The sequence below is a fragment of the Poecilia mexicana genome, unplaced genomic scaffold (genome assembly GCF_051168715.1).
Source record: "Poecilia mexicana isolate PSO_F unplaced genomic scaffold, ASM5116871v1 scaffold_22, whole genome shotgun sequence".
Taxonomy (NCBI): domain Eukaryota; kingdom Metazoa; phylum Chordata; class Actinopteri; order Cyprinodontiformes; family Poeciliidae; genus Poecilia; species Poecilia mexicana.
Window position 1 is genome coordinate 23617163 of NW_028263391.1, and position 17164 is coordinate 23634326.

A 17164-nucleotide genomic window follows, 5' to 3' on the forward strand; every position below is an offset into this window, starting at 1 on the left:
TTCAGCGCGATCGCAGTTAGAAATTGACTTTGTGGATTAAAAACTATATATAATAATAATAATAATAATTAATTTCTTAATTAATAATGGAAAAGATGTATGGACTTCTGGTTCTACATTTTTCCAGCCGAATACGAATAAAAAAGAAACAATGAAGACGAGTTTCTATGTTTCTCTGACCGGATGGCCGCATCAGTGGGTGAAGTAAAAGTGGAAGAAGTGATGGAGCTTTTGGAACCGACTCAGCCGGTGAACGCCTCCAATGACAGCTTCATTTCTCTCCTACCTGAGAGCGCAGAGAGCCTCGCCTATCAGATCTCTCTGGCGGCCGTCCTGTCGCTCATCACGCTCGCCACCACGCTCTCCAACGCCTTCGTCATCGCAACCATTTCCCAGTCGAAGAAGCTGCAAACTCCGGCGAACTTTCTGATCGCGTCGCTGGCGGTCACCGACCTCCTGGTGTCCATCCTGGTGATGCCCATCTGCGTCCTGTACACGGTCATCCACAGCTGGACGCTCGGCCAGATCGTCTGCGACATCTGGCTCTCCTCCGACATAACCTGCTGCACCGCGTCCATCCTGCATCTGTGCGTAATTGCGCTGGATAGGTACTGGGCCATCACGGATGCGGTGGAGTACTCCAAGAAGCGCACCCCGGGACGCGCGGCCGGGATGGTGGCCACCGCCTGGGTCATCGCCATCTCCATCTCCTTGCCGCCTCTCTTCTGGAGGCAGGTCAAGGCGGAGGAGCTGACCAGCTGCAGCGTCAACACGGACCACATCTTTTACACCATCTACTCCACCTTCGGGGCGTTTTACATCCCCACCCTGCTGCTCATCGTGCTGTACGGGAGGATTTACGTGGAGGCCCGGAAGCGCATTCTGAAACAGTCTCCAAAAAAGGTCGGGAAGAGACTGACCTCTGCGCACCTGGTCACCAACTCTCCCGGATCCGTGGCGTCCACGACTTCGCTGCAGTACGCGAGGCACGACACTCCGTCCAGCGACACCGGGTCGTCGACCAGCGAGAACCAGGTGAAAGTCACGGTGTCCGACGCGCTTTTGGAGAAAAAGCGCATCTCCGCGGCCAGGGAAAGAAAAGCGACCAAGACTCTGGGGATCATCCTCGGCGCGTACATCGTCTGCTGGCTTCCGTTTTTCATTTACACGCTGCTGGTGGCCACATGTGAGACATGTTTGAACCCCGAGCTGTTCGACTTCTTCACCTGGCTGGGATACCTGAACTCTCTGATTAACCCGATCATTTACACCATGTCCAACGAGGATTTCAAGAAGGCTTTCCAGAAACTAGTGCGCTTCAGATGCTGCAGGTCCTGAACTGATCCTCCAAACTAAATGTTTGTTTAATATGTATAAAAAACAAAACCTTTCTTGCCATTTCGTCCTAACTGTTTCGTTTCATACCTGTAAACTGACATGGCATGACGGATACGTTTATTTTTCGGAGTAATTCAATATTCTGATGATTCATGGAGATAACACGTCATTCAAAAAAGCTTCAAGTAATTCAATAAAATTCCATAGGGCCAATCCAATTCTATTTATTTTGATTATTTGCTGATTATTTCACCATTTTGCCATTTCAGACCTCAATTGTTTTCTTTCTGCTACAGAATTTATTTATTTATTTTGTTGTTTATTTTTGTGTGGAAATGCATGAATGCAGTAAAAATATCTACAAGCAGGAAGTCACTTGAGGTCATAAGGGGTCATATTATATATTAAAATATTGGGAATAGCAAGAAAGAGGATCAGGGGAACTAAAAAAGGAATTGACTGTTTTCTCAGCATTTAGATGTTGAATTTGGACCTTAATCTTAGAATTCTGAGTTTAATTTAAGATTTTGACTTTCATCAAAAAATTTAGACTTTTATGTCAGAACTTTGATTTTCTTTCTCAGAATTCCAACTTTTTTCCTCAGAATTTTGACAAAATTGATCTCAAAGTTCTGATTTTAACCTCAAAATTTTGGCTTTTTTGTCATAAATTTGATGTTTTTTCTTAGAATTTTTAAAATTTTCTCAGAATTCTGACAGAAGTTTGACTTAAATCTCAGAATTTTGACTTTAATCTAAAGATTTTGACTTTTTCCTCCAAATTTTGGTGTGGAATTTAGATTTTTTTTAATAGAATTTTGACTTTTGGCTTCAGAAGATTAAAGTCAGACTTCTGAGAAAAACTGTCAGAATTCTGAGATTTAAATCAGATTTGTTTTTTCCAGTGGCCCTAATTCTCTTCCGTAGAATGGAGAAGAATTGACAAACGATTAACTTACACAAGGAATTTTGTCAATTTTATAACCTTTTGTCACTTTAAATAATGAAAATAATAAACTACAGCCAAGAATAGACTCATTCCCAGTGTTTGAGGGACATGGATATGAAACTGTTTATGAAATGGAAGAAGGAAGGGAGGAAATGGCAGCAGGCGGATACATTATGAAGGAAGGGATTGGAAAAAATGACACATTATGACCCCTATGAAACCTCCTGCTACCTTTATTGGAGTCATATTATCATGTTTCCACAACACAGTAAACGTGTGCAACATAAAATAATTACTTTGTGGTTTGTGGATGAAAATGTGCAGCACATTTCCAAGACTACAAAGGGATGAAATGGCAAAGGAGCCACTTCGGTATTTATGACCTTGTACAGGTTTAGTTACAAGAGGAATAGAAATATAATGTGAATCACAAAGAGGGAAAAAGAATTCTTATAATTTGCAGCCATATAATAAAATGTAGGATAATCTATTTTGATCTATCATGAATTTGAGCAGATTTTAAAGAAGATAATGGAACTGAAAGTTGCTTTTCTGGAATGAGTCACTATTTTCATCAGTGTGTGAATATGGATCAGAAGGGAACGGTTCTGGTTCCGGTTCTGGTTCAGGTTCAGGTTCTGGTTCCGGTTCAGGTTCTGGTTCTGGTTCCGGTTCTGGTTCTGGTTCCGGTTCCGGTTCTGGTTCAGGTTCTGGTTCCGGTTCCGGTTCCGGTTCAGGTTCAGGTTCTGGTTCTGGTTCAGGTTCTGGTTCCGGTTCCGGTTCCGGTTCAGGTTCAGGTTCTGGTTCCGGTTCAGGTTCAGGTTCTGGTTCTGGTTCTGGTTCCGGTTCCGGTTCAGGTTCAGGTTCTGGTTCTGGTTCAGGTTCTGGTTCCGGTTCCGGTTCAGGTTCAGGTTCTGGTTCCGGTTCCGGTTCAGGTTCAGGTTCTGGTTCTGGTTCAGGTTCTGGTTCTGGTTCTGGTTCCGGTTCAGGTTCAGGTTCTGGTTCCGGTTCAGGTTCTGGTTCCGGTTCCGGTTCCGGTTCCGGTTCAGGTTCAGGTTCTGGTTCTGGTTCCGGTTCCGGTTCCGGTTCTGGTTCTGGTTCCAGTTATCAGCCCAGATCAGGAACATTCTGTGACTTTCTGCGGTTTATTTTAATTAAATGTTCAAACAAAGATCTGTCATCAGTCAGTCTGTTCCTCCACACTAACAGGATTCATCAGCTCAGATGAACATTTATTTTTTTAAATTGTGCTTTAAAAATAGTGGGAACTCTAATGTTATTTATTTATCAAACTCAATGAGGTGCATACGTCTACATGCTGTTGATTGGTTGCTGAATGAACATTTTATTTCACACATTGACCATTGATTGGATAAACCAGCAGGAAAAACTGGTCGATTTTGGTATTTTTCACATTGATTGATGCCTTTTCTGTGTTTTTTGGCTCAATAAAACAGATTTATTTTAATTAAATGTTCTAATAATGCTCAGTGTCTCAAGAAATGCATCAATCAACCCAGATCCAGCTTTCCTCAAAGTCTGCTTAGCTGATTTTGATATATTTTTAATCTGAGTGTAATCCAAAACTGCCCACTTTCATGCATCTCAAAATGTATTGATAACCTTTAAAACATTTTTATTTATGAAATTCAACAAGCTGCACAACAGAACATGCTGCTGATTGATGCCGAATGAACATTTTATTTGAGATATTGACCATTGATTGGTGCTAATCACAGGAAAGTCTGGTCTATTTTGATGTTTTTCAGATTGGTTGATGCCTTTCAAACCTGAAAACATCCTGTAAATGTCATCGTTAAAGTAATCCAAAGGTTTGCGTTTGTTTTGATCACAATCACAGCCTGCTTTTCTGCTGCACTCAATGATCATCTGGTTAGAAAACGGAGAAAAATAACAGAACCAAACGCCTGCAGGCTGCACCCTGCAGCAGGAAAACATTCACATAAAATCGATGTCAAACAAAAAAAAACACTTCATCTGATATTTGCCAAGCTGAGTGCCATGATGACTTCAATTCTGCTGAACAAACAGCCTCCTGTTTTACTGAGCATGTGTGAACCTGTATGTAAAACCTTGCAGCTGCAGAGTCCCACCTGAAGGGAAGTGCAATAGAAAAAATGTTTCTCTTTATTCAAAAACTAAATATTGTGGTGTAAATTTGTGAAATAAAAGCTTTTTAATGTCTGTAAATGAGAGATTACTGCCCTCAGAATAATAAAAATGATGGCAAAATCATATTAAGCAACGGCTTGTGGCTCTAAATGCTTTGGGAAAATATGAAGAATGAAAACAGGAGATTTCATTTTCATACTGTTTGGTTTCTCCACTGACTTCCAGTCCGTCTAATTTCTCTGCTCGGCTCCCTCTGGGAGGAGCACACATCTATTTGATCAGCAGCTGTCAGATATCACTGAGATATGATGGTGGGAAAAGCTCTTCTGCCCTCATAATGTCAGCAAACGCATAAACACACCCCTCCCCATGGGCTCCTGTTTGAGAATTTTAATATGCATGAAAGATGAGTATATTTGAACAAAGCTCTTCCTTAGAGAACTAGTCTGACTTGCACAGAAAGGCTGGAAAATGGAGCAGCAGATGCAGAATTTGGAATTGACCTGCAATAATTGTTATGATGTCGTGTTTAACAAGATTAATGACGCAAAATGTTCAGTTTTTCATAACGTATAACAAGTTTTTATTTAAAGACCAGATTAAGAACGCATCAAAACCAGGAAAATATTAAAGTAAAGCAGAAATCCTAACTATTTATAAATGTCCCTGTGCAGAAGCAACTAAAGTTACAGGAAATACAGATTAAAATCTTACCAAGTAATTTTGGTCTAGTTTCTATTCCAAATGTCTTATTACGCTTGAAATAAGACAAAACTAACTTCAGAAAATGCATAAGAACTTCTTTTAAGTCAATAATTCCTTAATATTGATGAAAAGGTTTTGGTTCTATTGTCAGATTATTTCACCTATGACAGAAAAATGTCTTGTTATAAATGAAATAATCTGGCAGTGAATGTAACACTTTTTAATCAATATTAAGGGATCATTTATTAAAAATAAGCTCCTTTTTCTTGTTGAAAAGTTACTTGTAAGTCAGTTTTGTTTTATTTCAAGTACTAAGATATTTTCCCTAGAAACTGGAGAAGATTATTGTCCTGAAATAATTGTTTGTGTTGATGTTCTTGTGCTGAACAAGATTAATGATGCAAAATGTTCAGTTTTTTATGACATAAAACAAATTATTATTTAAAGAACAGATTAAAAATGCAGCAAAGCCAAGAAAAGATTAACATAAAACAGAGACTGAGCAGAGAAAATCCTAACTTAAAGTTTCCCTTAATGAGCTATTTATAGATGTTTATGTGCAGAAGTAACTCAAGTTACAGAAAATTTACCAAAAAAAAAAAGAAAGTGCACCCTGTCCAAATGTTTAAACTTTATCAGTTCCAATCAGACGACACCGGAGAACAATTTTCATTTTTTAACAGATTTTTATTGGCAATTCTTACACTGATGTTAAAAAGTATTTGCTCCCTCATACATTTGCTTTTTTTGTCAAACTGAAACGTTTCAGATAAAAAAAAAAAACATTCATATTGATGATACACTGCAAAAACAAAAAAAGTTAAATTTTTTCCATTTTCTGACAGAACCAGCACTTTTTCATCAGTATTTCTCTTACATCCTGATGAAAAGTTAGTTTTGTCTTGTTTCAAGTGCACTAGGATATTTTGCACTAGATGAAAATTACTTGATAAGATTTTGAGTTTTTGCAGTGTACCCATCTGTAGTACCAGAGTTCAATCGGCCAGAATGGGTCTCCATACATCAGGTGTTTGGGGAAAATATCCAACTTTGTTAAACAAAATGAGAACTCATAAATATGTGTATTATCAGAAATGATACCTTTGCTGTTCAGTCGTGCAGCAGCGGGACAATTTTCCAGCGCATGAGTCATCCGGAGGAAACCGAATCATTTTTTATGCTCAGTAAAGGGTTTGTGATTTACTGAATGACTCATGAGCAGCAGCTGCAGAGCACATTATCTGATTATTCAAACACAACAATTGCATCGTGCAATAATCATATCGCTTTGTTTATTTATTTTGATCATCTGACGGCTAGTGAAGGACAACACTTACCGAGGCCAAACACATTGATGACGAAGCTGTAAAATATGAATTTATTGCATGTAGTTTGGTTAGCAGCTTTATTGTTTCACCCTTTCTGATTAGGGAGGGTTTAAAACATTCATCACCTGAAAAATGGAGGCCACCTGCTCTTAATGACGAAGCGGGGCTGGGCGATCACAGCTGACCTTGGTGGTTAGTAAACGCAGTAAGCATCTATTAGACGGCTTTGGAGAGAACGGCTGCAAAACAATGAAACGCCACATCTGGTTATAACTTTCAGTAATCCTTTATCTAACATCATCGAACTTCATAGATTCTGATGGAAATGTACATTTTAAGTCAATCTGCAACACTTTTCAGATTATGAACATCTTTGTTGGAAAGCACTGATAGATTAAAGTTTACATAATTAATATGATTCTAATCTAGAATACCAGTGAAGGTGAAGCTATTAAGTGCCTCTTTTACAGCCACAGACAGCTCAGCCGCTTCCTGCATTTTATCACTTGTGTGTTAAAGCCTAACCTTCAGTAGTGTGTGTTATTTTCTTTCCTTACAGCATCTCAGCGGCCTTATAGTGTTTAAAGGTTCACAGCACTTTGCATTAGTTTCTCCTCCAGCTCACCTACACGTCTAATAATACGCCGCTCCATTCAACAACAGGAACTCTCCACCACAACTGGCTCAGTACAACAATAACTTGCCTTGCAAAAGGAGTTATTGCATTTTTTTCTGCGTTTGCTCACCTTGAAACTGCAAACTTCAACGTGTTTCAGTGGGAATTTATGATTGAAAAGCAAAAAGAAAACGACACACGTTTTCAAATGATTCAACAGCAGAAAATCTGAAAAACGTGTTTTCCGTTTGTTTTCTGTCCTCCTGAATAACATTTTGTAGAAATGGCTTCTGCTGCTGCTGCAGCTGCAGGTCTTCATGCTGCTGCTGTCATTTACATATCAGGGAATCATCATGCATCATGGGAAGTGGCGTATTCCCATTATTTGCAGTGTTAGTCTGCCAATAATTTAGTTCTATTTTGGTTTCATCTGAGCAGAGAATCTTCTTCCACTTGTTTGTTTCCTACCTGGCTCGTAGAAAACTGGAAACAGGATTTATTTTGGCTTTTTGTAGGAGATACATTTATTCTAGAATCCTCCAGAGGTAACATGGCGTCACAGCTTGGGGTGTGGATTTACACCCAAATCACCAAAATACATGTTTAACTGAATATTTACTAAATATTCATTTTAAATTTTAAAAGAAATGTTTATAAATGACATAAATATTTAGTTAGGAACTAAATATTTATCTTGCACACTAAATATTTAAGTCACATACTAAATATTTTGTTTATAAACCGAATAAACTAAGAATTTATAAATGTGAATTGCAAACTAAATATTTAATTCAAATGCTAAATGTTTAGTTTAGAAACTAAATATTTAGCTTTCAAATTAAACATTTAATTTAGAAACTAATTGGTTATCTCAGATTTAAATGTTTAATTAAGAAGCTAAATATTTAGTTTGGAAGTCTGATATTTATAAATGTTTGAATTTTTGGTGAAAATATGACATAAAAAAATGGCACCCATTTTTTCTCTGATAGACTAAATAAAAAAGTTATTGCTGTTAGTATTTTACTGTGTAATTTTACAAACGGTGCCCCATAACTGTAGATGTCCAGACTGTAAACAGACAAACCACAAAGCAAACAAATAATCCGATGTGTAATGGGAACAAAAACTGTTGGCAGTCAGACGTGTTGTTTTCTGCTGACATTTGAGCTCAAAGGTCAGGCCCACTGAACTTTACGTTTCCGTTGGGAGGCAGACATTAACAGGAGCGACTGTTGTTCTCCATTAGCTTCACTTTTTCATTGCCTTAATTACCTCAATCTGTGCATTTTATTTAGAAATCGGGCCCTGAATGTTTCACCCTGTTGTTTGAAGTTTTGAGTCGACCAGCTGCCATCATCTTCACCACGTTTCATGCTTCAAACACTCTAACCCAAGAAACCTCAGATCAATGAGCAGAATAACGGCAGACATATTGACTTAACATCTGCGCTCCCAAAGCCCTGTGAGAGATCGGCCCGGCCCGGAAGGACCCGACTGGAACCGCCCCAGTTAGTCAGCGGGAAGCAGGTCAGTGGAGGATGGCATCGACTTTACATCCTGCAACAGCTCAACTGGCAGAAAAACACAACAATACGTTGCTTTTGGTTAGGTTGGAAAAATAAAAAGTTTAAATTGGAAGCAAAAAAGCAGCCAAGTTACGAGACCGGTTCTTCTCATATTATTATGACTTTATTCTCATATTATTACAACTTTATTCTCACATTATTATGACTTTATTCTCATATTATTACGACTTTATTCTCATATTATTACAACTTTATTCTCACATTATTATGACTTTCTTCTCATATTATTACGACTTTCTTCTCATATTATTATGACTTTATTCTCATATTATTACAACTTTATTCTCACATTATTATGACTTTATTCTCATATTATTACAACTTTATTCTCATATTATTACAACTTTATTCTCATATTATTACAACTTTATTCTCATATTATTACAACTTTATTCTCATATTATTACAACTTTATTCTCATATTATTACAACTTTATTCTCATATTATTACAACTTTATTCTCATATTATTATGACTTTATTCTCATATTATTACAACTTTATTTCGGTATTGTTATGACTTTATTTGTAAATTATTATGACCGTATTCTCGTAGTATTCCAACTTTTTTATTGCAATTTTATTCTCTTACTGTTACTTCTTTATTCTTGTATAATTACAACTATATTCTTGCATTGCTACATTTTCATTCTTACTTTATTTTTGTATTATTCAGACTTTACTCTCAAATTATTACAACTTCATTCTTATTTTACTTTATTCTCACATTAATGCAACGTTTAGAGTGAAGAAGGAGAAAAAGAGCCAAAGTGAATATAATAAAAGCACTTTTTAACTCCTCAAATTATAATATCTGTCTCTTTTTCCCTTTGGGGAATCAAACAGCTAAGCAGGAAGGCTTCAGAAATGTTCCTAGACTCTCAGCTCCATTAAACCTTTATAGAAATTGTGGTGCCAGCCGAACCAAACAACGTCCACCTCCTCCACCTCCAAATTATAGCCATCATCACAGAGCGAGTAGGAGGAGGATGCAGACGAGTTTATTTACCGAGCGTGCTGCTTTCCACTTTCAGCTGCTTATCCAGGTCACCTTTCTCTCCTTTCAAGACACAGACAAGTTTTCAGCAGATGCCAAACCATCTGAGGATGAAGTAAATAGTAAAAGCGAAAAATTTAAGCCCTGTTTTGGTTGCTTCTTCAACTAAACACATTTAATGTCTTAGAAGTAATTGGTTTGACATGATTTTAGCATGTTGTCCATGTAATCACCTAAACCTAAATGTTGCAAGCCTGTGAAGTGATGGTGGGGAACCCGATTGAATCGATTTGGGCCTTTTCTGATCTACCAGGTGGTCTCACTCCGCCTGTCTCAGCTTTGGCAGCGTTATAAAGAGAAAAAGCTAAGTTTGATCTGAGGCTATTTTCATAAAACTGATCTCTCTTTGTGGAAAATTACTATGCCAGGATGGATGCGAAATGATTGACAGGTTTCATTTTCTTATCTGGATGTTTCCATGAATAAGAAGGTGCATAATGGTCAGAATTTAAAATTCAGCAGAGCAGAGTCTCTTTAAACTAAAAAGGGGAAATCTGGTCTTTGGAGAGCTTCAGCAGCTCATTTTCAGTTTTTAAAATTCTTGTTTTAAACATTTTTGTACTTTAATTTGGGTCTCAACTGCTTCTAAAACCAGTTTGTTTCTCCACATGAGTTTAAAAAACTCATCCAGCAGTATTTTGGCAATAAGTTAATATTTTTTAGTGTATGGAAAATGAGCTGTTTCAAAAACTTTTGTAATCAGACTTTCACCTAATAACCCCAGCAAAGCCTAGCCTGTTAGCTAGCAAACCAAACGAAGCTCCAGGATGTTTGGTCAGCTGGTTTTCAAATTCAGTTCCAAAATACTTGATGCAAAAACTGAAACAAAATATTATTGCAGTTCATATTAATTTAAAATTCATCAAAGATTTATTGTAGATTTATTGCTTTTATTGCACATATGCTGTACAATGGCTACTGGAAAAGACAAGTGTTTTGTTGTTGACAGGATCTTATTTTGTTATATGCTGTAGATGTATCTAAGTTTATTAATGTTAGAAAACCACACATTTCTGTTTTTTCAGTCAGTCTTTAATGCAGCATACTATGAAAAATGTAGCTCTTTATGTTATGAAAAGACAATCGGCCTTTTTGGTAAGAGAAAACTCAGGTTTTTAAGAAAATGGCTGCCAATCATTTTTATCCAGAAACCACTGGCTGCATTCTTGTTGGTTGTGCAGAAGGCTCCACTAATGCTTTTCAGAGATGTGCTGTAATATAATTGCACTCTTTTTGCAGCCATTTTCAGGTGCAAGTGTAAATGTTGAGTGGGGGGCGTGGCCAGCAGCAGCGTACTTGGATTTAAAGTGGCAAGATGCTCTAAAACAGCTGAAAATAGACAGAACTGAGCAGAAAATTGTATTATTTAAGAATGATTTTGTGCAAAAAAATGCATGAACATGTTTTGTTTCACCCATGTTCTGACCTATTCAAGGAACCAAAGTAGATCACCTTTAAAATCTGATCTACTTCATGTAAAAGGAAGCCCAAAATCAGCAGGAACAGGAATACAAATCACCAATTTTATGCCATTTTTAGATAAATCTATGCTGCTGTGTTGGATAATTTGATTGGCAGGTCAGTTTCTAAATTTAAGTCATGTTCTCTTGAATGCCTCTTTTCACTGTTGCCACAGTTTAAATGTGTCAGAGGTTTTCATGCTGCCTCCATGCTGCTGTAAACAGGTGAGGATTAGCAGCAGGGGCAGAAAAGCATCCCTGATGTTCAGTCGGTTGACCTGACCTCCTTCTCCTGTTTGTTCCCCCGCCATATGCAGCACCGTTCTTCCAAGTTTGTTTCTCCACTTCTTCCTTTCATGTCTGTCTGAAATGCTCTTCTCCCTTTCCTTTCCCATGTCCGTACTTCCCCTGCTGTCTTTCCTGAGCACCCATCTTTTCCAAGGGGATGATATGAAACAAGCCAGCAGAGAACATGATAATCTGCTGCATTTTGAGCGGAAACAGGAGTTTCAGCTGTTTTTTCCTTGTTCCAGACTTTTTATTTTCGCCTGAGCTCAGACTGCTGGAGGCAGCCGCTGGGTGTCCACCCGGCACCTCGCCTGGAGAACAAAGACACAACGGATCATTCTCACTACTTTCACTGCAGAAACAAAAAATATTTCAAAGACTTTTTGGTTGAGTTTCTAGTGCAAACATCTCAGTACACTTAAAATAAGACAAACACTAACTCAAGTTTTCAACAACTATATGGGGCTATTTTTAGTCAATACTTCCTTAATATTGATGGAAAAGTTTTAGTTCCACTGGCAGATTTTTTAATTTATAGCTAGATATTTTCCCCATAAAATAATCTGCCAGTGAAACGAGTAGTTTTCATTAATATTAAGGAATAATTGTAAGATATTTACACTGGAAACTAGACTAAGAATACTTGGTAAGATTTTCAGTTTTTGCAGTGTAGCTTCACCTGGTTCAAATACACTAATGAAATGCTATGTTGTTGCATTTTAGGCAATAACGTGCATTTTCTTATTTAAAAAAAAATGTAATTCTTTTTTTGTTTGTATTTTTTTAATGAAATTCTAATTTTGTATAAAAAATGCTTAAATGAAAAATCTGGAGAATGTTGCAATTTTTCTTCTATCTGATTAGTCTAATCAGAATAATCAATTACTAAAATAATCGCTAGTTGCAGCCCTAAATTTTTACAGTGCTCACAGACTTGTTGCAAATTCTAGTTATCAAAAAGTCACTATATTTTTCTGAAAAGCTCTATTTTCCCTGCTTCCAGTGTATTTTGTTCTAGATAAGATGTTTATTTCTGAATGTTTACTTGTGTAAACATGCAGAACTTAAAGTTTTAACAGTAACTATCTGAAGGTTGACCTTCTACCAGGAACATTGACCATGCTGCCCTCTGTTGGTGTTTTCATAATCTGAGTCAACATGATGACAAATGATCAACACGAGCAAATCCCATTAAAACACCACAGATATTCCTGAGGATGTAACATAAGCAACAAAAACAGGAGGTAAAATATAATTAAAACCACAAATTGATAAATTCATAAATAATTGTTTGTGAATTTGTTTTTTTTAAATTTATGATTCTTCTGGCCATGAGATGCAAATTTCATCAAAAAAAAACTATAAATACGGTAAATATTTTTTTAATTAGAAGACATAAAAAAACTGAACATTTTGAATATTTGTTTGTTCTTGTTAATTAAAGAAGGTGGGAATGAAAAATTCATATTTCTTCTGTTTTTGCTTTGTGGTCGTACTGGAATGTTTCAGATCAGCTGCCATCAGAAGTTTGTTTTAGCTGGAAATGATCTTGATTTCTCAGGTATTTGGGTTTTTCTGTTTGTGGTTTTTGTCACAGGTTACTTATGTTATTTGCAATATTATTTCTTCCTGGTGGTTATTATGGTGTTCCACTTCCTGAATAGTTATTTCTGTTTGTGAGTTAGATTATTCTCTTTCTGTTTTATTTTAATGTCTTTTCATATTTTGTTGAATTTCTTTTACTCCTTGCTCATTAGGTTTAGTTTCGCTGGTTTATGTCGAGTTTTATAGCTTGTTCTTAGCCTACATTGATTTTATTTTTCTCAGTTTATGTTTATTTTGTCATGTTCTTCTAGTGTTGTCTTGGTTTTCTTTTTGTTATCTATCCTCATTAGTTTAATCATTGCAATGTGTCATATGTTTATTTCCTTGGTGTTGTGCTTCCTGTGTATTTGTATTCATTTTCTTAGATTATCTGAATAATTTGTCATTCATTCTTCTTTGTAAAATTGTTTTAATTCAGCTACAGTGAAGGGTTTCCTGTTGAAATCACTTTAACATGTGAAGCCTCTCAGTCAGGTTTGTTCCTAGACTTTGAAAAACCTGCATATTATATTTATTTTTCTGAACCATTCAGAAGATTCAGATTGTTCAGCTCCACAGCTGTGATTGAGTTTAGGATTAAAATGATTGACAGACATTGTCTTTCAGGATTTCCAATATGTAGAAAATGGTTTTGATTAGGGATGATTGCATTGTTTGTGATACTTGTATCCTTCTGTTGTGGAAATTCAAAATTAGATTTATTTCATGCAAGCCCCCCAACCCCCCAAAAAACAAAGCTAAAATCTGCATTTTGTAAATGTCTATCTATCTATATATATAAAATATTAAGATCCGTTGCAGAAGCTCCACAGATCCACTTAGCCAATAGTTTATAGTTTGCTTTACTTTACAGCTGGTAATCTTTAGGAAACAGGGCACACTTTAAACCCCTCATAGGTTTCAGAAACCTCTGTTAGTAGAGTTAAAACCCAGCTTCATGACTCAGCTCAGCATGTTGTTGAGCTTAAATATGCTCTCTGACCAAAGGATATCCAGGCTGTGTTGAACCTGTTTGTGCAAGCCCTGATCTGCATAATAGGTTATGCAACCTCTGCTGCTGGTGCCAAGTTCCAGGATGATGTGAGCAAAAGGCACTTAGCACACTGACAGTGACACTTCTGCTGCTCAAGGTCTATTAGATCACAGAGATAATCAGCCCTGAGTGGATATTCCCAAAGACGTGTAAGTGGTGTTTGACGGCTAACGTGACTCAAATTTTAGATCGCTAACCCTGACGCCTGCATGTCCTCTGCTTTCCAGAGCCTGGAAGAAAATAGTGTGGCAAAGATAACACTTTTAAATCTCTTAGTAAGATGTTTATATTTCTTGTTTTGTTTTTTTAAATCTCCAGCGGTAAACAGAGTAGCAACTAGTGTTGTAGCAAAATGCATTTTATTTATAGTTCAACTGTGAATGTTAGGTAATTAGAGTCAGCAGCTCATAAAATGTAACATTAAGAGCTAATTATGCTGGAAAGCTTTAAGGCTGATGCTGATTTTGTCATCTGCATTTGAATTTGATTGAACTAGGCCAATTTTATGTCACCACCCTAAAATTTGTTGTAAAGAAGATTTTACCTTCTAGACAAACAGATGGCTGTGAAGTCTCATTTTCACAAATCTTTAAAACTAATCTTGAACTGATTTGTTAAATTTATTCCTGATCTTCACCTTCAAACTACTGACTTAAAGCTTAGCGGAGACCTGATGTGTGACTCCGACCGTAATCCTGAAGGATTGAGGTCATAAACTGGCCAGGTTTACTGGAACAGTTGGGCTTGATGGTAAAGCACACTGAGGGGTTTTAAAGCTCCTTGCACTTTACGGCTCAGCTGCACTGCAAAAACATAAAATCGTACCAGATAAGCAAATATCTTAGTAAACTCTGAACAAAACAAGGCCAGCTTATAGGTAAATTTTCAGCAAGATATAGGAGCTTGTTTTAAGTCAATAATTCCTTTATTTTGTTGAAAAAATAACTAGTTTCATTGATAGATTTTTTTCAATTATGCAATACATTTTCCCAGGTTATAACTGAAATAACCTGCCAGTGGAACTAGTACATTTTTGTCAATATTAAGGGATTATTGACTTAAACAAGCTTTTGTATTTGCACAAGAAACTTGATATCATTTTTTGTTTTTGCAGGGTAGAAACAAATGATATTTCATAGTATTCCTTTTTTGCCCTACCTGCTCAACTGTACACAAACCATGCAGCATTTTATCGAAATAAACTGAAGAAAACTTTACAGATTTAAAAAACGACTCTGAAGTTGTAATTAAGCTTCTGATCCTGTGTGAAAACACCAAGTTTGTTGAAAAGACAGACGAGGGTCCAGACGGTAACTAACAGGATGAGAGTGAGCGAGCGACCACGTGGCCCAGCAGGGATTACGAGCGGCAACAAGAAGGTAAAGAGATTAGAACGAAAACACAGCCTGCTTTTTTAACCTCGTCACTGTTGGCACCCTGGCAGCACAAAGGAAACCCCAGACCCAAACTTCTCCCCTTCCTCCTCCCTCACTCCCTCAGGCTCCGTCCGTCCATGCAGCCAGTTCTGCAGCCGCACCAGGAGCCGCTCTGGGGAACAAACGCAGGAGCAGAGCAGTCTGCCTGATGGGAAACGCCACCGCCTCCTGATGGACTTGGCATCAAGAGATTCTGGATTTTTCTGTTTGGCACCTTTTCTTCACACATGAGCACTTTGGAAGTGATAGAGACATAATTCAGCCCATCATGCTTTTAAAGTCAGGAGTATTTCTCACCTTGTGTCTGTTTACTCTTCAGGCTAGTCGAATCAAAGGTGAGTAGAAAGACAGAAACTGTGACACTGCAAAAACACAAAATCTTACCAAGTATTTTTCTCTAGTTTCTACTGAAAATATCTTATTACATTTAAAATAAGACAAAACTAACTTACAAGTAACTTTTCAGCAAAGAGTTACTTGTAAGTTAATAGTTTAAGTCAATAATTTCTTTATTTTCTTGTTCAATTGGCAGATTATTTCAGTTATAACATGGAAAAATGTCTTATTTTCTACTTTTTTTACTTGTCTTGGAAAGGCATTTTTTTGCAGTGTTTTTATCATTTTATTTTACTATTAATGCTTTATTTGCTTAACTGAGTCACATTTGACTCTTAATTATCCAGAATTGTCAAATTTAACATCAACGTTTTCAACACTGCAAAACACAAAATCTTACTATGTCTCTTTTTGTTTCTACTGCAAATAAGATAAAACTGACAAGTAACTTTTCTGCTTGTGTTAAGTCAGTAGATCCTTAATACTGATGAAAAAATAAGTTATTTAGTTTTTACTTTATCAAGACATTTTCTCCATGTTCTAAGTTTAAACAGTAAAACTATATAAATATTAACTGAAAACAAATTTCTATATTTTGTTGAAAAGTTACTTTCAAGTTGCTGCACTTAAATAGTCAAAACTAAAGTATTTGAACAAGAAACTAGACAGAAATAGTTGGTAAGATTTAGAGTTTTTGCAGTGGCGTTGGATACTTTTTGTGCTGCTTTTCGTATGTTGTTGAATGACAGCCCAGTTCAGGCGTGTTTGTGTCAATAAAATAGTAAGTAAACATCACAAGTCCAAAATGTCAGCTCCATCTTAGGGAGATATTAGATTTTTGGATGTCAAGCAAATGTCAAACAGCTCGCAATCAGTTTTTAAGGTCATGAACATTTTCTGTCAATCAGCCTGACATATGAGAGTTGTTCACCAGGATGGAGAGTTTTAGCAGAGCAAAATGTTTTCCGTTTGTCTCGCTCGGTGCGATGTGCCCCGGGGTGAGCTCATTATCCGAAAGCAAACAAAAGCCATTTTGTTCTCACTGTTGCAGGACGCTAATCTTTTCTGGCTTGTAATTCTCTAGTGGGGCCTTTTTCAGGCGATGTCCCCTCGCTAACAGTCCCTCCTGCTGTGCCTTGTGTCCCTGCATGTGTGCGACAGCCGCCAGCTTAGGGAGACCAGAGGGAGTCCTGGTGCTTTATAGGGCTAAAAAAATGATTTGTTGAAGGGACTCAGCTGACCGGCCCTAAGCAGGCGGAAATTGTCTTAAAGGTGACCTTTTATGCTTCCTC

The 17164-nt window shown here is 37.1% G+C and overlaps 2 protein-coding genes across 3 annotated transcripts in view; both read left to right on the forward strand.

Annotated features, from left to right (window-relative positions):
- Positions 1-1964, forward strand: htr1b (5-hydroxytryptamine (serotonin) receptor 1B). The gene has a single exon (XM_015001256.2). It carries the CDS (start codon positions 184-186, stop codon positions 1336-1338), a length of 1155 nt encoding a protein of 384 aa, XP_014856742.2. The 5' UTR covers positions 1-183; the 3' UTR covers positions 1339-1964.
- A 13840-nt stretch (positions 1965-15804) lies between these two features.
- impg1b (interphotoreceptor matrix proteoglycan 1b) overlaps positions 15805-17164 on the forward strand; it is a 32031-nt gene continuing 30671 nt past the window's right edge. For both annotated transcript variants that reach the window (XM_015001273.2, XM_088002665.1), the window contains exon 1: positions 15805-15871. In XM_015001273.2, coding sequence (XP_014856759.2) covers positions 15805-15871 — 67 coding nt within the window. The remainder of the gene's footprint in view (positions 15872-17164) is intronic.